This window comes from Vulpes lagopus, chromosome 4 (genome assembly GCF_018345385.1).
Source record: "Vulpes lagopus strain Blue_001 chromosome 4, ASM1834538v1, whole genome shotgun sequence".
Classification (NCBI taxonomy): domain Eukaryota; kingdom Metazoa; phylum Chordata; class Mammalia; order Carnivora; family Canidae; genus Vulpes; species Vulpes lagopus.
This window is the reverse complement of record NC_054827.1, coordinates 49,203,320-49,226,895: the sequence shown is the minus strand read 5'-3', so window position 1 is coordinate 49,226,895 and position 23,576 is coordinate 49,203,320. Positions and strand designations below refer to the sequence as shown.

The 23,576-nt window shown below is 38.6% G+C and overlaps 1 protein-coding gene across 1 annotated transcript in view; it reads left to right on the top strand.

The window, feature by feature from the left end:
- Positions 1 to 23,576, top strand: part of DGKI (diacylglycerol kinase iota) — a 427,088-nt gene that overhangs the window by 295,288 nt on the left and 108,224 nt on the right. Inside the window, 1 exon segment of the mRNA XM_041753541.1 lies at positions 5,646 to 5,746. Coding sequence (XP_041609475.1) covers positions 5,646 to 5,746 — 101 coding nt within the window.

The window sequence follows — 23,576 nt, the reverse complement described above, 5'->3', positions numbered from 1 at the left end:
AAGCATTTGAAAATGTTAAGGAAGATTGGACATTTACGAAGTACGAAATGTAGAGTACTTATATAACTTTAAGGGTCACACGGAACATGAATGAAGATTTATATTCTTAGTATCCTTAAGATACATTGCAAACATTCGCAGTCCCCATTTGCTTTGTCATCCCATAGCCTATAGATGGCTACGTAACTCAGTCTTTGGCTCCCTGCCTGTATCATCAAACTGTCATTATGCTAAAATTCAGTATCTACTAACTACTAAGAGCTGTGACTCTGGCCTCTGCTATGATATTATCTAGGATTACATTAAAAAAATGCTTGTGGAAGTTGAAGCATCAGACTATTAACTAATTGTCTATTAATAAAAATAATAGTCTATTAATAAAAATAAACAATAGGGACACCTGGGTGGCTCAGCAGTTGAGCGTCTGACTTTGGCTCAGGGAGTGATCTCGGGGTCCTGGGATCGAGTCCTGCACACATTGGGCTCCCTGCAAGGGGCCTGAGTCTCCCTCTGCCTATGTCTCTGCCTCTCTCTCTGTCTCATGAATAAATAAAATCTTTAAAAGAATACAACAATATATTTTACACTATTTACTAGGGATGTGCTGTCTTACGTGTATTTTCTCATTCAGTGCTCACATATTCCTATTATCAGTTCCATTTTCAGGTCAGAGAGTGTTTTTGCCAAGGTAACTTTAGGGTTCTCAATGTCAAACACATATTAATTGACAGTGTTCAGATTGGAACTAAGATTTTTCTGAGTTTCCTTCTTGCATTGCACACTGTGTTATAGTGTCCTAAAATTAAAGGATATTATTCCCATATGGTTTGTGTTTCCTTTTTTTTTTTTTTTTTTTTTTTATGATAGTCACACAGGGAGAGAGAGAGAGGCAGAGACACAGGCAGAGGGAGAAGCAGGCTCCATGCACTGGGAGCCCAACGTGGGATTCGATCCCGGGTCTCCAGGATCGCGCCCTGGGCCAAAGGCAGGCGCCAAACCGCTGCGCCACCCAAGGATCCCATGATTTGTGTTTCCAATGAGAATGAGTTCTGTGGTGTTGCCGGCCTTGAAGTAACCCTGGGGAACAAAAGCCCTCAGCTCATTCTCTTCATCCGTAAAGGGTACCCATGTGAGAAGGTTGGAATGAGGAGATTCTGTTATGAGGACTGTGTAGTAAGGAAGGTGTAAGTTGAATAGCATTGAGTGTTCTGGGAGTTGTCTGGATGGTGCTCCATTTCCGTCCTCCCCCACCAGTGCCTCAGGGTAACAGGTGTGTATAATGTGGCTATGGGAAGGCATGGTCTGGAGCCAAAATGCATGAATTTAATGAGATTATTTTATGGCAGTTCTTGAGGGAGTTGTCATGGGGACCTTTAGGAGTTATGTTCAGAGTCATGAGCTTCCAACATGTGCAGAAAACTCAATCTTGACATTTCAGAGGAAATTTGTGATAAGGTAATAGGTAGAGGTCACTGTCCTGATTTCAGAGGGAATCCAAAGATTGCTGAGTCCATTTTCAGAACCTTGAGTGTTTCGACAGAAGTCTGATTTAGAACCCCTACCACAGAGCCTACATCAGTATAGGAATAGTTTGTGGTAGATGTTGGTATGGAGGCAAATTCATTTTTATCCAGGAGTTCATCTCTTCTATGCTCTACTAACTTTCTTGGGAAAATTTAATTTTAGAAAGCTAATGGCACTGCTATTCCCCAGACTCCAAGGAACAGCTTTGTCATCGTCCACCTCCACTCAGCCATTAATGGGAGATTAATATATTTTGACATAAAGGGACACAATTGAATTGCTTGGCTTTCACTTAATGTCTGTGTATTTTATCTTCCCCATGTTCTAGTTGTCTGTTTTCATGTTATTGGTTGGCCTGTAAAATACCTGTGGGAGAAGATCCAGGTGAATGATGGCCCTATCCAGGCTAGACCATTTCCCCTCAGAGAAAGCCCAGCTGCTTGTCAGAAGTGCCTAGGCGGGCCCAGCACACCCCTGAACTTCTTCCACTACCTGGCAGCAGCAGATGCTATTGTTTATTAGCAAAATCTTATGTAGGGGAGTAGTTGTCAGAATAATGATTAAACTGATAATAGCTGGTATCTACTGAGCACTTACAGTGAGCCAGGCATCTTTTGGTATTGACTCATTTAATCCTCATAGTATCTTTGTCCATAAAGGGTATTCATGTGAGAATGTTGGAATGAGGAGAGTCTGTTATGAGGATTGAAAGAAACCTGTGTAGTGGATCTTGTTATCTCTACATTACCGGTGAGGAATCTGAAAACACAGGGTTTCCTGATTCTGGTAATTGGAACACCTGTACTTCCCATCTAGGCGACCTGACTCAGAGCCTGAGCTCTTACACTTTGCTGAGCTGCCTACTTTAGTCCAGGATCCAAAATAATTCAAAGGAGACTTCCACGATGGACCCCATGATTGCCCTAAAATTAGCTGATGGTCCCCAACAGTTGATAACAGGCCAAACACCAAGTACCTCAGTCAGAAGGATGTTTAAGCAAGCAAGCCGCGGCTGGTGGGAACGTGGGATGCCTTGTAGGTCGTTTGGAACAGATGGGTGCCGACAGCAAGGGAGTGAGTGTCTAAGAAGGTGGGATGGGGGAGAGTAACAGGCAGTTCCAGAGTCTCCATTTTATTGTCTCCTGCCTAGCTGATCACTCTGGAGGGGAAGTGAGGTAATATATGAATTCATTTGGATCTGGAAAGTTCCATTCAAATGACAGCTCCTATTGTATGTCCATGGTGTGCCACCTGTCAGGTCAGGAAGATTGGTGGAGACTGTGGCTCAGGAGGCAACACAGTGTGGCTGAAATTGGTGGGCAAAGATACAAAGCTGGGAGACAGAAGCATGTGGGCAGGGAGTGGGCATGGCTGAACCATGAGAAGGGCAGGACACACTGGTTGGCTAGTGGGGAGCGCCTGGGGGAAAGGTGTACAGTGACTGGTCTATAGTCATTCTCTGAATCCTCTTTTCTACTCTACAGCTACTGCTGGACCCAGGTCTTATTCCTGATACCTCTAGCCTGCTAGAGGATCCTAGAGGTTGCTGTCATTAATTCTACAGTAATCTCAAAATTTGTTGAAGTAGAGCTCTTTGAACTTCTGTCCTCCCCAGAGGGTCTGGTGGGCCACCACATTCTCTGCTTATCACTTCCCTCTTACCTAATGTACTTGTGGGGAAATATTTCCTAATTACAATCTTTTCAGGTCACTAGGGTAAACTTGAAAAGATCAGACCCCTCTTAATTTGAGGAATGAGCATTTGGTATAAATACTGTATGATCACTCCAATAATTGCTTAAATTCTTTCCTATCATTTCCTATCTACTCACATCTAATATCTAACATTCTCTACTGTAATTCTTATTTTTACTCTGGTTCTGAGTTAACATTTATTTATACATTGACATAATTTTAAAATCTTTTTCTAAAAACGATGATACTCAAAGTAAAATAATCCCTAAATCCCATCATGTAGAGATAACTGGTTGGGATAGCTCACTGAACATTCACTCCAGACATTTGTATACAAATACAAATGCTGATTCCACAGTTTACATGAAGGAGATTATTCCAGATATAATTTTCCATGACTTTTTTTCACTTCACAGTGTTATGGTAAGACTTTCCTTTAAACAACTGTAGATCTAGACACTCATTTGTAAATCCCCAGTGTTCTCTTGTTTCAATATACCACAGTTTACATAATTTTCCCCCAGTTGATTGCTTATTGATAACAGTCTGAACACCACATAGAGATTATTTGACTGTGTTAATTCAGGCTCTCTGGTTTTGCTGTCAAATCCACAGGATTCTTGGCATCACATAATAAAGCAAGCATGAAACTGATGAGTGAAGAGTCCAAGACTCTGCTCCCAGCTCTTGCACTTAGTAGCTATGTGACCGTAAAATCACTTTACCCTTCTGAACCTTTGCTTCCCTGTCTGTAAATGATGGTAAGGTTATATATGATACTTAAGGTGTGTTCTACTAATTCAAAACATGCCTTTAAATTCTATTGCCCATTTCAATTTACCAGTTTTATTTGTCAATGCCTATTCCATAATCAGCACAATGCCCAGTACAAAGTGGACACCCAACAGACACACTCTGAATGAATTAGTCTATTGATTTGTCTTCTCAAAACTTTCTCTCAGAATTATCCATCTTGTCATTTCCTATTAGCTTAGTTTTAAACCCAGTGAACCTCAGACATTTTTATTTGCCCACCATTTATCTTTAGGATTTATGCTCTTGTATCTAACTATCTTTGTGTGGGGGGAGGAGGAGGAGAACTACATATGGGTGTGCACATATGAATCCATAGTTGGATCTATATATTGTTTTGGGGGTATTAGAGTGGGAATCTGTATGGAGGGAGTTAATTATACTTTCCCTAAGATAAGGTGATAGGCAAGAGAATGAGATTGAATTATTTTTTCCCTTCTTCCAGAATTGCAGTGAAATTCCATGTATGTATGTGTTTGAGGTGGGGGTCATGGTATCCTGACAATATTTTATCACTCCCTCCTTCCATCTATCTTTTTCTTCTTCCTTCTCACTATTTCTTCTCTTTCTTTCCCTTTTTCCTCTTTCAGTCTTTCCCTTCTTTACTGAAATGAAGAATAATGCTATTCTTTCTACTTTGGTCAATAGTGATTTTTATTCCATAACACAAGAAAGGAGAAGCAATCTTCTATTTGCTAAAATTATCTGAACCAATGAAATCTAAGTATAAAGTAATACTGAAGGACAGATGGGGATTGTGTTGTATTAATATATTGAAGAAATGCATTGATCCATAATGGTGATGATGAAGATTAAATTGTTTCACTCAACTAATACCAATGATTAAACTGCTTTGAAAAATACTATGTAAAACCCAAGGGCATTCTATAAGTGAACAGGATGATTTGGAAACCTTGGTACTACCCTCTTTTAATTGTTTAACATTTATCCTGAACCAATTTGGATTGAGTTCTTTGAAAATGAATTACAACTTCATTCCCTTTCTAAAGAAAGTACATTATACAAATTTTAAATTTTTTTCTTCATTTTGGGGTACTCAAAAATCACCATCACAGGCAGAATTTATTGTCCTAAACTTTGAAAGGTTCCTTCAGACTGTTGGGGTACGTAGAGCTGTTTTGATCTCGATCGTATGCTTTCTTAATTCTTGGTCTGCTTTTTAGAGGGTTTTTGTTTTTGTTTGTTTTTTGGCTCTTTTGAGGGTCAAACTGTTATATTTGGCTAACAAGGGCATATTTTCCTAGAGGAGTTTTTTACAGCTCTGTGCCATGTCTCACAATTTCAGATTAGCTATGTCTAATTTATTGCAGAACTAAGCACATGAGCTTATTGGAATTTTTAATAAGTTAATAGTAAACAGGACAGGAGAGGCTTCCAGAAGCTTTTTCTGCTTATTTCCATGTTCTTACCTAAATTACAGAAACTTGAGGTATCTGGAGATGTATTCTCCAGATAATGGCCAAATTGTGGTAAAGAACCTCCAATTCTGGTTTGAATGAGAACTTATTCTCCCAAGCATGAAGAAACATTATTGGCTTTAGTTCTCCCAAGTGTATGTGACTCTCAATTCCACTCTCTCATTTGTTTTGCAGTCCCCAATCTGTCCCAGACCGCCTGAGGATCCGGGTGAACAAAATCAGTTTACAAGACTATGAAGGATTCCACTATGACAAAGAGAAACTTCGGGAAGCTTGTAAGTTGGAAGGGCCTAAAGTTGATCTCATGTGATCAGCCTATCTTCAGCTTCTTGACCCTCCTTGGTTTGATGAATAGATTCATCCTGTGTCTGAAAACAATGGTTAGGGAAATGAAGGGAAGCACAGTAATGTGTGAACCCCAAGTGGTGATTTATGGGCTGAAGAAAATGGAACTGAACAAAGGAAAGTAGCAAGATAAAATTATTGTGCTGGAGATGCCAAGTTAGGATTTGTTGGTTTATTAAACACTTTAGGCTCAGGCTCACCTAAAATGAGGAAGCAGAAAGTTGGCAAGTGTCATATGGTATCACAATGTCTAGAAATGTCTGCATTACCAAATACTATCCTTGTTCTTCATGCAGGTGTGCCAGTTATCTGCAAAGACATGTCCAATGCTTCTAGCTATTATGTGATTGCATAAATGTCAGAGGCCCACAGAATACTCAGTGTCATGATAAAGTGACTCACGGATGATGAGATGCCATTGTTCTGAAATCTTAAGTTGACTCAAAGAATGAATACTTCTTAATGTTCATATTTTCCACATGCTTCTTTAAATGCATAGCTAGTTTTTAGTTCATCTTGTCTATCATTCAGTATTTATTGGGCACTTTTTACATTCCACTTACATTTGGCTCCCTGTCTGTACTGTGATATATGAGGTAACCAAGTAAAGTAGGCCAGAAGATGTGAAGACCGCAGGTGTGTTAGATATTAGGGTTCTGGGCTCTGTTATAACTACGGAGGCCAATAGTGAAATGCAGTAAAGTCAGAGAAGATCAGGACCAGTATCCCAGGGCATAGGCAGGGATCCAAAAAAGAACAAAAAGAATTTGACATAGAACCGGGTTTATAAACTTAAAATAGAAGACACAAATAGCTCAAACTGACAGGAAGAACATAGGGGACACATTCCTGGGATAATGACTTCCAAGTTGTAATTCTGAACCTGAGATCCGGAGTGGGATTTCGTGGATGGAAATCCTGAAGTCCCGGGTCAGTCTGGGGGGTCAGTGAGGGACTTTCCACTCTGGAGGTGGCAGTGAGCAAGGGTCTATTTCCCTGGTAGCCCAACCATTGAACGTCCCAGCAAATTCTGTGAAATTCCTCCTCTCTGAATTCTCTCTGCCACTTCAGTTGCCTCAGCCCTTCTGGTTCTTTTCCTTAAACATCAATACCTTCTAGCTGTTCCCCAGCCTTCTCCCTCTCTGTTCTTCACTCTCATTTCCTCTCCTTGGAAAGTTTGAAGTCAAGAAGAAGTACTTCCCTGACCCTTTGTATTTCTCCCTTCTATGAATGACAGATTATATATTTAATACAAATGAGATTATAAGTGACAGACTAGCACAAAATCTAGTTTAACTCATAATGCGATGGACATACATGTTTGCATTGGGAGGTGTAGCTAGCTACTGCGTAACTTAAATGGACTTGTAAAGGTTACTAATTCTAAAGAAGAGTGTCTATGTCCTTTCTCATTCCAAACTTATGGACAAAAAGCTTATAATTTTTGAAAACCAAAAAAGAAAGAATGGAACTCAAGTCAGTAATATTTTTCAGCTTAACATAGACTCTAAACAAAGTTGGTTGGGAGTAGGGAAGCATTTGAAATTTGGGGCTGAAATGGGATTTGAGGCTTATCTGTGGATTTCAATGATCTGTTCTATCTCTTCTGTGACATTATCTGTCCACCACTGACATAGGTAATTGTGATTTGAGTTTTTACAAGAAGATGATATTTCCTGGCAGGTGCTTTACTCATCATATCTTCTGTGATACAACTTCTCTGTAAGGAAACTTCTTATATCAAATTGGGGGAGATGACTTGGTATAAATCTAAATCCAGTAAATTCAGCAGTGTCTATGGGTCTCAGGACAAACACTCAAAGAGGGAATCAAGAAGTTAACTTGCTCTAAAGATTTGAGTCTGAAGGAAACAATATATTAATTAGAAGTGAAGATGGCCAACTCAGACATTCCACATTGAATATGTAGTTGTGATGCACCTAAACTGTGGTTGCTCAGGGAAGTTTGTCCTTCAGGGTTATATATTTGATTATTACCCTCACTTTCTTGCCTAATTCCAACTTGCAACCAACTACAGATTCACAGGAAGACTAGCAGAGCTCAAACTGAGTATAAAGATGAAAACCAGTTCAAGTCCATTTGTGACATACAATGCCAAAATAGATCTGTTATTTCGGAAGCATCAATTAAATAAAATGCATAGAACACATATAGATAAAAGGGATTTGAGGACTGCACTCTGACCTGCATCACAAAGGGAGTGAATCCTCTTCGGCCATCTATTTATTGTCAACATACAAACCCTGAACTAGAGCAGTACTGCATTATTGGGTTTAAAAATTAGTCCCCCCCCCCCCAAAAAAAAATTAGTTCCCTTTCTTGATGATACACCAAGTGATTCATCCAGGCAGCATGTGGCTGTTTGCCATCACTGGATCTTGCTCATGTGTCTGGATCATTGTTTGTATTCGATTACAAGCTCGAATATTTGTTGTCTAACAAAGCCCCACTTCCATCTATAAGGCAGGACTCCTTGGTAATTAGAGGATGGCAGCTCTTTTAATTACCTTGCTTATTTTAGCATAGATAAAGATGACTACACTATTTCAAAGACTTACCATCCCTCTTCCATTTAGCTCCAGCTAGCCTGGGGGCAGTCCCCCTGAAATAATAGCTTAAAGAGGGTTAGTATATACCAGTCCCTTCCCTGCCTCTTGCCAGTACATTTCAGACTTACTTAAAATAATTAGAATCTCATTCCTGGATTTATGAATTATTAACCCTCAAGATAATGGTTATGATGTCCAAGAGGAAAGTCTATTCAGCTTAAAAGGCAGAACATAAAGAGAAACATTTTTAAAAATCCTTAAAGTAAATCCATAATGATCGCAGAAACTCACTCCCATAATCTGAATCAAGTAGATAAATGACTCCTTAAAAAAGCATGTAATCATGTAGTCTAGACAGAGGGTGGTTAGTTATTGAAAATCTCTTATAGTTCTAACTCCAAAGGAGTTTTGTTGATGCAACGTGTATTTTTATATCTAGAATAACTTGATCCTGGCCAAGATTGAACTCTACCCTGTGTAAACTGGCATTAGCATACTCTGTGCTTTTGAATTGCCCTGATAATTCATACAGGTGTAGGCCCTAAAATACAAGCAAAACCAGTTTGAAACTAATTGAAAATAGGGGTAGCCTCTAAAGGTAGGAGAGGACTAACATTTGTTGTTTATCAAGTATAGTGTTCAACTATCCTTTTACACTTTCTCAGTGTAATGGGAATTCTATGGATGTTTATAAGCCTGTATAATGTATAGTATATAACATCTCACTACATTATTCTCTGGCAAAGATTAATGATATTAGGATTCTTTACACAGTTGCTTTAATGGAATTCCATTGTCTTTCATTTACTACTGTGGTGGAAGAGTCAGACATGTTTGTGTATGAATCACATTTGGAACCTTGACCAAATAAATAATCTCTCTGATGATCCTATCTCTCAGCTCTAAAATGAGAATATAATTGCAGCCTCATAGAATTAGAGGGTGCAATGTAATCTTGTAGATGAAACCACTGGTACAAAGTCTGGCACACAAGCATTCTCTCCAAGAGTGATGGCTCTGATTGTTGCGGTTGCTGTTGCTCGAGACATACTACAGGCACACTGGCTGCTCTTTCATCTGCAGGTCCAAAAGCCAGCTGACCTCTCTCACCTGTGGCTTTCACTTTAAAGTACACACGCTACCACCTTCCAACTCCCTTTCTCACTTTCAAAAACAGTGTTGAAAACACTGATAAATATCACAGAAAGATTATGGGAAGAGAACATAATCACTCAATTCACATTTATAGTGTCTGCCAGGACAAGACACTGCTCTGATGGCAGGATATTTAAACCTGTGAGACATGTAAACACTGAGTGCCCATATTTGGTGATCTGGCTAGATATCTATCTGCACACTTCTTGAGTCCTAAGACAGCCTCATATGTGCATCATCTGGTATTTGGGACTGATTTTTTTTTTTTTAACTTATTTTGCTAGTGCCTGGGTGGCTCAGCCACTGAAGCATCTGGCTCTTGGTTTTGGCTCACGTCATGATCTCTGGGTCCCTAGAGCGTCATGTTAGGGCTCCACGTTCAGAAGAGAGTCTGCTTCTCTGTCTCCTTATGCCCTTCCCCCACTCATGCTCGCTCTCTCTCTCTCTCTCTCTCTCTCTCTTTCTCTGTTTCCCTCTTTCTCTCTCATATAAATAAATAAATCAAGGGGTGCCAGAGTGGCTCAATCCTACTCCTGGTTTCAGCTCAGGTCATGATCCCAAGGTCATGGCATCAAGTTCCTCTGGGCCTCCATGCTCAGCACAGCTTCTGCTTCAGATTCTTTCTCCCTCCTCCTCTGCCTCCCCCACCTCCCGCCCCGGCTCATGGTCTCCCTCTTTCTCCATCTCTCAAATAAATGAATAAGTAAAATCTCTAAAATTCAAATAAATATTCTTTTAAAAACTTATTTTGGAGTAATTTTAGATTTTTATAAAAGTTCCAAAGATACTACTGGAAGTTCCTGTATCCCTTTCACCCAGTTTTCCCAATTGCTGAACATTTTATATTACCCTGCTACCTTTGTCAAATAAACTGATATTGCTTCATTACTATTAACTAAAATCTGTACTTTCTATTCCACAATCCAATTCAGGACAAAATATGGCATTTGGTTGGCATGTCTTCCCAGACTTGTCTGGTCTGTGGCAGTTTCTGAATCTTTCTTTTTCTTCCTCCATGACCCTGATGGTCCTGAGAAATAGTGGCCAGGTGTCCTGTAGAATACCCGTAATCTGGCTTTGTCTATTGCTTAGTTCATAATGAGAGTGAAGTGAGTTAAAGGTTCTTGGGAAAAAAATACTGTAGAGGTGTAGTTTCCTTTTAGTCTCATGATATCAGAGTTTCCCTGACACCCATATGATATCCATGATGATGGTAACCTCATCACTTGGTTAAGGCTGTACTTGCTAGGTTTCTCTACTGTGAAGTTACTATTTTGTCCTTTCGCAATGCTGGTTTGTTTGTTTGTTTGTTTGTTTGTCTGTTTGTTTGTTTTTGTGAATCACTACGTTTAGCCCATCTTCAGACTTGGGGGAGGTCTATCACAGGGGTTTTCATCGTTTCTAGTGTCCATATTTGACCTCAAGTGAATTTATTTTAATACATGTGGCATAATGGAGCCATTCATTCAGATGCATCCATGCTTCCAAAAACTGTGTGTTTGTGACAATTATATACTATCCACCGCATTAAATAGGCATTGGAAAATGAAATTGGGACATTTAACATGACAATATCATTTATGCAGTACACATTTATTGAGTGCTTACTGTTAGCAAATGGTGGTAGGGGTTAAAAAACAGAAATAGTACCTGATTCATTGGAGCATTTTTCTCAAGTGAATTCCAGTAGGGCTATGGAAACACTAGGTACCTATATTCCTAGCAAACATCACTTAAGTGACTAAAGAAAGTGATGGAAATGTAGAAGCAAGAATGAGAAAAACCAATCTAACTACTAATTACTTGTATGACCTTGGACAATGCATTTATCCTCTTCAGGCTTCATTGGCCTTATCTGCTCTACACACAGTGGTTAAACTAGGCGTTTCCTAAGAACTACTGTATTATAGTAAATGTTTAGCCCTATAGAAATTACATAGGGTTTAATATTTTTCCTCCAGACATGTCTTCTTAGCGAAGTTTTTAAAGCACACACATCACTCATGAGTATGAACATTAGAAAATTCTGTAAGTGCATTTTGCTTCATGAATTTGCAACAAATACTGATATTTTTTCTGTTGATAGCTTCATGTAAAATTTAGTCTTCTCCCCTCATTTAACAAGTTAACAATCAGGATGTTCAGTGGGGATTGAGCCCCTATTTGGTGGAGGTAAGTGTTCCATTTTGAAAGCTGTCTGAGGAATAAAATGATTCCAGTCTGTTCTCTGAAGGACACTGTATATCCCTTTGTGAGCGTGTTTGTCTTTTCCTATTTTTCATGAGTTGACATTTACCCAAAGTTTTGTGCTTAGTTTCTTTTACTATTCTTCTCTGTCTTTTGTCTATACTGTGTATTTATCTTTTTATTTAAAATGTAATACTAGGTTATGCCTGGATGGCTCAGCAGTTAAGCTCTGCTTTCAGCTCAGGGTGTAATCCTGAAGTTCAGGGATCAAGTCCCACACCGGGCTCCCTGAGGGGAGCCTGCTTCTCCCTCTGCCTATGTCTCTGCCTCTCTGTGTGTGTGTGTCTCACAAACAAATAAATAAAATCGTTAAAAAAATTAAAAAAATGTAATAGTAAATGAAAGTAATAGTTAACTCATAAGCATTACTGTGAGCAAGGAAATATCCTAACATTTCTATTCCTCTTATATAATTTAATTCTTCCAAAATCTTCTGAGGTTTTGGCCTGAGAAACTTGGTAAATAGAGACAGGAGAGGTGTAGGGGGCCCCCAGCGACCAAGAAGCAGCACACAGTGAACCGGAAAAAAAAAAAAAAAAACTTGTTGATTGCAAGCCAAGAGAAGAAAAATGTTTTATGCTAGAACAGTGAGAACTATGCCGAATGCCCCAGAGTGGGAGAGGTGGAATAAGGATTGCATGCTAAGAACTGGTCATCAGATTTGGATTTGGGCCGAGGGTGATTATTCATCACCCTACAAGAGGTTGAAGAGTGAAAAAGTGAAGATGACTAGAATGGCTACATGCACACATGGGAGGGAAGGAAGTGAATCTGCATAGGTTGCCCTTTTTAGATGGTTAGCTACAAAAGGGAAGCGGGAATGGAATGGTGGCTGGGAGGGGACCTGGAGCCCAGGGAGGATTTTTTTCTACTTTGTAAGATAGTACAGCTGTCTCTCTTGATGGAACCCATTTACTAGAGAGGGAGAACTCCTTTCAGGAGAGAGGACCAAATGCAGGGGTAATGCCTTGGAGTGGGTGGAGATAGGATCTAGTGCCCAGGGCACCAGTACAGAGTACAGAGCAGAAAAGCAGAGGAGTGTTGCAGAGGCAGGTGAGTTGGGGGTTTGGGTATTAGAGAGAAGCAGAAGTTCCATTCTGATGACTTTTATTTTCTCAGTGAGATAAAAAGCAAGCCTACCAGATAACAGTAGGGACAGGAGAGTATCAGTGTTCAGGAAGAGCAGAGCAAGTTGAAAAGAATCAGTGTGAAGAGCAACACAGTGAGTGGCTCACACAGAATTGCTAAGCAGCACTTTCGATATGGATCGATTAATTCATTGGCTTTTCATAAGTGCATAGAGCCTGACCCAGTCTGTTCCTAGGGGTCTTAACTTATAAATGAGTGCACTGTCTTTCTTTCCAGCCTCAAAAATTCAGATGCCAGGAGGGTATTAGGCTGGAAGATGGTGATCTTACTTTTAATATAAATGTCTAAATGATCTAATTCTGTTTATGACCCAAAGGCTTGCTTTGTTTATAAGAAAATATGTGCTTCCAGAGCTTTGGTGAATTAGATGCTGATGATGGTAGGTCTCAGAAAGGAAATAAGCCTCAGGTATTAATATTTGATCCTTCTTTCATTGTTGAAATGTAGGTTTGGGGAATGAGAACCATCTATTGTAGGTACATCCTCAAGTCTCTACCCAAAGGAATATTTTCCCCCTTTAGTTTATTCTGTGCACACACACAAAATCATGACTAATTCTTACTGCTTATACACCAACCTAGTTCACTTTGTTGATACCTTCCCAGGTTGACAACCCTAGGATATCAACTCAGATTGCAGTCAGGTTTCTCTTTAAAGGCTTCCTTCTAAGGACCTTGTATAAAATTATTGCTTTTTTATTTATCATGTTAACGTGTGGGTGCCACTGCAATCATGGCATTGTGTTTAACAGCTAGTGTCTACACACTGCTCACGGTTTACAGAGGGTGTTCATCTATGCCATATGCATGTGTTATCACAGGGACACTTAGAAACACTGCCTCACCCGGGGTCACATGGCTATGATGGGATTTTAATAAGAAGCAGCATCTCTATCCTAAGCCAGTACACTTTCCTAATACACAGCTCTACTTCTTTGTAAAGACATAGCTGTGCACTTATAGAAATGTGTTTTTAAAAAGGATTTGGGATCATAGTTTTTGTAAGTGGTTGGGTTTCCTCAGAAATAGAATCTGAGGCTTTTGAGTTTTAGATGTAGGAGGTTTGTTGGGGACTCTCCAAGAGGGAACAGCATTTGTGAAGACGGAGGAAAGTACCATCAGGATAGGGCAGAGGAAGATGTTGAGCTGTAAGACAATTGCAACAGAGGCCTCCCACAGGGACATTTGCATCTGGGATGGCCATGTAGGGTTGTCCCAGTTGAAACAAGGATTGTTCCACTCAAGCCAGGCTGTCCGCTGAGAGGAAGCAAACCCTGAGTAGGGTATTTTCCTTCCTGGAGAAGGATTCAGCTGTGAGTTATCAGTAGAGCCACCACTTGAGAGCTGAAGGAATGAGTGCTTCCTTGTGTCACCTCATCTGGGTGGGGCACATCAGCTCTGAAAGCATCTTGTTTACAGTAACAGAGCACCTGATTTTTAAAATAAGGCTGGGAAGGATCCACCCCCCCCACCCAAAATCCTTGAGTGCATTTATTCACTTTAAAAATATATTATTTTTCTTTATTTTCAATTTGTCAACATACAATATAACACCGGGTGCTCATAACACCCAGTGCTCATTCCATTAAGTGCCCTCCTTAGTTATTCACTTCTTCATTAGCAATTCTTTATTGAGTACCTACCATGTACCAAGCACTGTTCTAGGTGCTAGGGATTAGAGTCAAATTTTAATTTGTATTTTTTAACCTGAGTCTCCTACTATTCCAAATTCAGGGAATTGGAATATAAGTTATCTTCTTTAGATGTGTCAGAATTAGCTAAAAGAAACTCAAAATGTTAATGATGACCTTTTCTTGAGAGCTCTTTTTGACATGAACTATTATTAAGCCAAATATTCTTCACTTGGAATTTGAGTGATTAAAATTGGAAGCGTAAATATAAGGCAATCTAAATTTTAAGCTATTTCTAGCCTGACACTGTAGTTAGAGATAACTTCAGAGTTTGAGCTTCATCAAGATAGACATTTCATCTATGTATTCTTCCAACTTATTGGTAAAGATGTTGAACCCAGGACAGAAATGTATACTAATCTGAACATAATAACCTCTTTGAGGATTGACTCAGAATAACAATTTTGTGTGCTACTAACGTGGGTGAAAACTGTAGACTTTTCATAGTTCATACTTAATACTTCGTGGGTTTCCTGAATCCCTGATCCATGAATCTCCTCTGGAGTCACTGATAAACAGAATCAGAGTCCCCTGGCTTGTCAGATTCTAAGGATATGTTTGCTGAAATCTGCCCAGTTTCACATCTTTATGTGGCAGCTGTCTACATATAATTTGTTTACTCTTTTTGCTTCCAGAAAGAGATTTAGGCCTCTTCAGAAGATTTTGGGAAATCTTTGTATCATTAATTCTCTACATGTATCCAATGAACTCAGAAATTCAGAGCTATGTGACTGATTATGTCTTCCGTATCTAACTGTTGGTGACCTCGCGCATCACCGAATGGTACACAGACAGTATGATCTTGAAATTTAAACTAGTGTCTCTAACCATCATTTTTAGTATTTAAGTATGTGGTACAGTTATGAATCTTTGCTTTTGAACCCTTAACGTTTCATCTGACTTTCATATTTTTTTGGCTGGCCAGGCCAGGTAGCTAAGATTCCAATGTCATAACCAAATATTTGCTATCTCCTAATTACTAGAGCACTAGCTCTAGTAAGTCGTCACTGGTGCTTCTTCTCTGTATCTAGGAATTTTATAAATCCTACCTTATTGATAAATACACCTGGAAGAAATTCTATTTTCCAGTTCCCATTGTCAAGTACATTCTAGAATCTCACCATTAAAAGCTGTTATTACATTTTACGCTGGGAATAAATCCCAAGGAATTTTATAACACATTTTGTTGTACTAGGATTTCATTGAATGTGACAATAGGAGTTTTCATTGAAATGGAATTTTCTGCATCAAAAATAGAAATCTATGTTATTGTTGTTAAGGTTTCATACTAAGTTGGAAGATTATGGCATTTCATAGAACTGAGCTATAGCTCTTCCTAACTCACCTTCCTGCCACTCATCGTCTTCATATCTCTGCCAAAGATTTTTCTAAAATGTCAAAGAAAAATTGCATTGGACAAATTAAACAGGCTACGAATAATTTATTCAAGACTATTGCAATAAGAAAGAGGAAGTGAACTCAACTCCCCTGTAACAAAAGGCAGGAGAATTTTAAAGCAGAGGGATGAGTGAGTAGAAAAGTAGTGCAGGACATTGGCATGTTAGTTTTTGTGATTAGGCTATCTGTGTTTGTTAATCGTCACTTATTAGCAGCGATTAAGTAGGCTCCTACCCAACCCATGGAAATTCAAGGATCCGGACACAATCTTCCTTAAAGGGTCCATTTCAAAAAGATGCCTCCCAGGTCTTTGAGAAGGACATTCTAGGGTTGTAAAAGTGGCTGAGAGGCTGGGAGAAGATTGACACCTTAAAAGGACAGAGAAGTAATTTACAATTGGAAGTCTTCTAAATAAGAATTGGGAGGTCAGACACTGTCTTAAGTATAGTCAAGCTGAGGGGAACATTAAGGCCCTCTAGATTAATGTAAATCTGAAACTTTTATCATCTGTTGGGAACCCTATAGTATCTGTCTATCTTTTTAAGAATAAAGTCTCAATTCTTAGCATAAAAAAAAAATGCAAGTCTCTGGCCTTGGCCTCAGCTTGTACTCTGCATCCATCTATTTTCCTAAGTCCTGAACATTTGCTGTTTATGAGACCTTGGTTTCTCAAAATCTAAGGATGATCTAAAACTAAGGGAATTTCTTGTGCCTGAAAAACTCTTGTCTCTGTTGCCAGACTTCCTTATTGTCTTCATTTGGGATAACTCCTCATGAATTGTATCCTGACCTAGGAAATGTGCAACTTCTCTGTATCCTAAACACACTAGTTTCTTGTCTGTCAGAATTCCAATCACAAGGTATATAATCAAGAGGATGTCTTTAATGTCCCTCTTCTTTTCCCAGTCTATAATATCTTGAGGGCAGGTACTGGTTCTTATTCAGTATTGCGGCCTCACTTCCTAGCACTCTAGTTGTTGCTGGCACAAGAAAATCCTTAAAACTTGTGTGTCAAGTGATTAAGTGGATGACTTATAGACCTGAAAAATATTTTCATACAATTCCATATATATATATCTGAAACACAATTGGCCAGTTAAATGAAAGTGAGTACCAGGAGTTGTTATTTTAGATTATAAATGACAAAGTATTTAAGAGAATTTTTTAAAAAGTGAGTTGGCTGTCCCTTGGGTTGCCTTCTCAGTTAGTTTACTATTAGGATAAGAAGCAGAATTCGAACTGTAGTTTGAAACCCAGATTTGTAGAGAAACTGCTACTTCCTAGAAAGCATGCATCCAAAATATTATACTCACATAGAATGCAATGAAAACTACCTAGTTGACTTTTATATTGTGGTGACATTTTGAACTAATTTTGGGGAGATTTAGCTCAAGCTATGGAGTACAACCTCTAGGATCACTTTCAATCACAAGAATCAGGTTTCCTGAAACCTTTTACAGACTCCAGCTATGGCAGGGTGCAGTATAAAGTTCTGAGGATGTTCTATATCCTGTTGAATGCTATATGCCTATTAATTTCCCCTGTTGGTTCCATTGAGCTGTGGCAGTTAATGATGACAAGTTGTTATAAAATGGACTTGTGGGGAAAAATTGGATTGAAACATTGCCAACTCATTCTCTTTAATTATTATCAGCCATCAAGTTAGAACTTTAGTTCCCTGATAACCCTGACACATTCAAAACTAATGAGGACCATAGGAAGATTCCACTTGCTCCTCCCATCTTCCCTTAGGACTTTCCTCCCTTTCTCTAGTCCCCTGCCTCCCCTCCCTGATTTTTACTTCTAGTCCCTTCTACCCATCATTGTGTGACTTCTTGAATAGTGTTAAAACTATGGCCAAGAAAGTCGGTAACGTTTGCTTTTTCTATGTGTAAATAGATTCTCGGATGTTAGCAAAGTATCTGTCTATAAGAAACTCAGAGCCTGTTTTTTCTTTTCTCTTGCTTTTTATTTCTTTTTAATTAATAGACTTTTTTTTTTTAAAGAGCAGTTTTAGCTTTACAAAAAGTTTAAGTGGAAAGTACACAGAGTTCCACATAGTCCCCCACTGTAGGCTCCCTACCCCAGCACACAGTTTCCCTTATTAACATCTTGCTTTAGTATGATAAATTCAGTTACAATTGGTGAGCTAATGTTAATGCATTATTATTAACTAAGTCCACATTTCTACATTAGGATTCATGTTTGTGTTCTATAGTTTTATGGTTTTTTCACAGATGTGTGGCATATATCTACCAAGACAGTATCATTCAGTGTAGCTTCCCTGCACTAAGTACCCCTGGGCTAAACCTATTAATCCATCCCTTTCTTGTAACCCTTAGCAACCACTGACTTTTTTTACTCTTCATACTTTTCCAGAATACCATGTAGTTCAAATCATGCAGCACTGTCTTCTTTCAGTTAGCAATATACACTTAAGCTTCCTTCATTATCTTTTGTGGCTTGAAAACTCATTTCTCTTCATTCCCGAATAGTAACCCATTGTACAATGATAAGTTTTGTTTTTCACTTGCCTATTGAAGGACATCTTGGTTGCTTGCAAGTTTTGGCAATTGTGAATAAAGCCAATTGTGAATATTCATGTTCAGATTTTTGTGGGGACATGATTTTGGGCTCATTTGGGTTAATACCAAGGAATAGTTTTGCTGGCAAGAATTTGTTTAGTGCTATCTTCCAAAGTGGCTGCCCATGTTGCACTCTCATCAGCAATGAATAAAAGTGCCTATTGCCTCCTCCTTCTCACCAGTATTTGGTGTTGTCAGATATTTGTTTTTATGTTGTCTATTCTAACAGATATGTAATGGTATCTTGTTGTTTAATGTGCAATTCCCTAATGACATATGATGTTGAGCACCTTTTTCATGTGTTTATTTACCATCTAAGTCTTTTATCTGGTGAGCTGTCTGTTTAGATCTCTTGCCTACTTTTTTTTTTTTAAGATTTTATTTATTTATTCATGATAGACAAGAGAGAGAGAGAGAGAGAGAGAGAGGCAGGCAGAGACACAGGCAGAGGGAGAAGCAAGGCTCCATGCTGGGAACCTGACGTGGGACTCCATGCCGGGAATCCAGGATCATGCCCTGGGCCAAAGGCAGGCGCTAAACCACTGAGCCACCCAGGGATCCCGTTGCCTACTTTTTTTTTTTAAATTTTTATTTATTTATGATAGTCACACACACACACACACACACAGAGAGAGAGAGAGAGAGAGAGAGAGAGGCAGAGACATAGGCAGAGGGAGAAGCAGGCTCCATGCACCAGGAGCCCGACGTGGGATTCGATCCCGGGTCTCCAGGATTGCGCCCTGAGCCAAAGGCAGGCGCCAAACCCCTGTGCCACCCAGGGATCCCAGGGATCCCAGGGATCCCCCGTTGCCTACTTTTTAATTGACTGTTACTTTTGAGTTTTAAGAGTTCTTTGCATATTTTGAATACCAGTCTTTTACCAGATATGTGTTTTGCAAAGATTTTTTTCCCCAGTCTATCTGGTCTTTTCATTTGTTTAACAGTATCTTTAACGGAACAGAAGTCTTAATTCAATTAAGTCCAACTTATCACTTTTCTCTTTTATGGATCATGCTTTCGGTGTTGCAGTCACCTGTCATTGCCAAACATAAGCTTGCCTAGCTTCTCGCCTGTGTTATTTTCCAGGGAACAGTTTCTTTTTCAGCCTATCAGTTTCTCAAGGCTGTGTATAGGTTGATAGAAAGAGAGTGAGTATTGATTATGCCAACAAATCTAAAATCAATGCTTAAGGAAATGTCACATTTTAAAAAGATTATCTCTAAATAGTATTAACATAAAATAAATTAATTGTAAGATTATATTTTCCCTGATTTACCATAGTATTTGAAATGCTTCCCTATTTTGTGAATTTTTAACTTAGATTTATTCTTTTCAGGAGGCGACAGTGTTTTTATTTAGCCTCGAGACTGCAATTCTAACATTTTTATGTATACACTTAGAGCTTAAAACCCAATCTTTGCAAATCCCTGCAGTTTCTGAGAAGTTTTCTCTAAGGTCACACACCTTCTTTTAATGATCCTGTTGAAGATAGTTTTTCATGTTTTGAATAGATTAGCAGCCCCATTCAGCTGCAACTCTGTTGTAACAGGAATGACACTGTAATAAAGAGAGAGACAAACCAACTGACTTAAACATCTTAAACATGTAAGGAAAAGGTGATGATTTCACTTGTATTTATTTTTATTATTTTTAAACTTTTTAAATTTTATTTAAATTTAATTAATTAACATATCATGTATTACTGGTTTCAGAGGTAGAGGTCAGTGATTCACCAGTCTTATAGAACACCCAGTGCTCAGGACATTATGTGCCCTCCCTAATACCCATCACCCAGTTACCCAATCCCTCCACCCTCTCCCCTCCAATGACCCTCAGTTTGTTTCCTATGTATGATTTCACTTGTAGAGGAAGGCTCTCAGGACAGCTGAAAAGAGTCTGCATCAGTGTCTGGCTTCAGCTTCCCTGAGAGTGCACATGAGCCCCTTCTAAGAGGATTTAGGGGGCAAGATTATGATTGAATTCTGAGAAACATTTGTCAGGGTGTTGGGGTGCATTCAAGGTATCAAGCAGAAATATGGTTGGGGGAATGGACTTCTTTGAATATTTCTGCTTTACCATAACCTAACTCTTGCTCTGAAAAACAGATTAAGACAGAGTACATCTAGGGTGCTACAGTGTTGATATATTTGAGAAACTGGTTCAGACTTGCCTGGGTTGAAAAATAACTTGGGTTACAAGTACCCTTGGGTTGAAAAATAACTCCAAGGATTGTGAAAATCTCAATGATGATAGCTATCCACATAAAGGTCTCTTGAGTCACAGCGTTCCAGTATATGTCGTTTGGCAGCTCATTGCATCTGTCATCCTGTGCTTGTCTAATCCCACCTTTGCTCCTCTTATTTGTATTCTCTATATGTTATATTGCATGCATTTCTCATCCTTATTGAAAATTCAACTTTTGTTTGGAGAAGTACTATAGGAGCTTCTTGATAGAGGGTGTGTCCTTTATTCAATCCTTGGAATTGTTTGATAGCTTGGATTATGTGTAAAAGTCTTAGAATGCTGAAGGCCTTGTTTGATTACCTGCCTGACCATGTAGATGCCTGTACAGTTTAAAACTAAATAATTTCTGATCCTTTATATGCCATCTAATTATTCTTTTCTGGAAATTTATAGATGCTTTGTCCCCAGTATTCTTAAATTTTAAAACAAAATGTCTTCCTATTGTTTTATTGTTATTGTGCTAGGCACCTGTCAGGCCATTTCAGTTTGAAGGTAATGTTCTTCAGTTCTAAGAAATATTTTTTATTTTATTTCTTTAAAAAATATTTTATTTATTTATTTGACACAGACAGAGAGAGAAACAACATATAAGTAGGCAGAGTGCCAGGTAGAGGGAGAGGGTGAAGCAGGCTCCCCGCTGAGCAGAGAACCGGATACAAGGCTTGATCCCAGGAACCTGGAATCATGGCCTGAGCTTAAGGCAGACACTTAACCGACTGAGCCACCCAGTCACCCCTTATTTTGTTTATTTCTGATAATTACCCCTTTTGCTCTTCTCTGATTTTTGGAACTCCTGTTATTTGAATGTTGGACCACTTGACCCAGTCTTATTTTTCTTAGCATTTCTCTTGTATTTTATGCCTCCTTTTATTTTTGCTCTAAGTTTATGGAGAGTTCCTCAACTTTATCTTCTATTCTTTCCATTAAACTCTATTTTTTTCTATCAGTTTTTAAAATTTTCAATATTTGTTATCTGAGTGATGTTCCTTCTCCTTTTTCTTCCTCATATTCTTTGTCTTCTTTTAATATAATCTGTTTATATTTCACAGATGGAAATTTTTCTTTTAACTATCTGAGGATTCCTCAGAGAAGAGACTTCAAATTTTTTTTCCAAAAAAGTGTAAGGTTCTGACTGCCAACTTTTGGAGAGTAGTGAGGGAGAAATCTGGGAATCTTTGCATTCTTTAGATGGTTAGTTAATCCCCCATTGTCTGTAAAGTAATTACACTTGCCAAGAGTGGCTAGTAGAATCTAGTCATCTATTTTGGCTGCCCCTCCAGTCTGTTTGTGAGTCGCATGAAATGGCCAGGTACAAGACTTCTGAGGGTTTTCTGTATAAATCATGTTGGTTCTCATCAATCCTACCCATGGTTTAAGATTGGATTCTATAGGTGCTATGGGTCATTTACCAGTTTTCCATCTGCTTCATCTGTTACTCTCTGCGCACTGTTTCTCCTCCTTTTTTCTTGGTTTATGTCTTTAAAAAAATCCATTTACTGTAATTTAGTAGCATTTCTGGCAAGAGAAAAGGAGGTGTTAAATCTTCCATCTTAACTGAGAAACCAGCTTGTTCTTTACTGCTTAGAACTTATAAATTCCATTTGATCCCTGCAAATAAAAGTTCCATTATGTAGGCTGAGTATTGGCTGTTGCTTTTTGGAGTCAAATAAAATCTTTAATGCCAAAATAACATGAACCATCAGGATTGGGGATAATGATGCTAATGCTCAAGTGATAACTGTTTTCATTGTTCCCAATAAATATGAATGAAACTTCATTGAAGTGGTAGTTGGTTGTCAATATTATAAAAGGAAGGTGATAATTTCCACAAATTTCTACTTTCTCCACCAAGTTAAGCCCCAAGTGATACTGTCAGATTACAGTATTTTTGTACTACAGTTATTTTCTCATTGCAGAAAGAATAGAAGTTTGTTTTAAGAAAACAGGAATAGGGCAGCCTGGGTGGCTCAGTGGTTTACCGCTGCCTTCAGCCCAGAGTGGGATCCTGGAGACCTGGGATCAAGTCCCACATCAGGCTCCTTGCATGGGGCCTGCTTCTCACTCTGCCTGTGTCTCTGCCTCTGTCTCTCTCTTCCTCTGTGTCTCTCATGAATAAATAAAATCTTAAAAAAAAAACAGGAATATAACTTATGGAACTACCAGCTAATCCTTACAGTATTATGATAAACTGAAAGATATATGATTAGATGTGTTCATTTTCTAGCTAAAATTGCTCAAAAGATAGTAAAGGGAGTACATGAGAAAGAACATTGATATTTTGGCTATTCATTTTTAAAAATACTGTTGCATTTAATCTTCACAAAAACCTAGAAGATACCTATCCTAAATACCATAGTCTTCACTTTAAGGATCAGATGAATTGAGTAATTTACAGGACCAAAGAGCTAATGTGAGTAATTCCTAAGATTTGAATCCAAGAGAGATGACTATAAATCCTTTCTACTGCATACTGCTACTTTCATAGGATAAATTTGACAGCAATTGTCAGTAACTATGGTATTAAATTGTGGTGGAGAATGCCTTTTTTTAAGCCCAATTTATAGCTTACATCAATCAAAAGCACTCTTTCTCTTAATTGACTTCTTGAGGAATATTGCAAAGTAGCTGATTTTATACTTATAGTAGAAATGAATGACACATCTTTGAAAACTTTTTCCAAGCTATACCTTCTTTTTTTTTTAATTTTTATTTATTTATGATA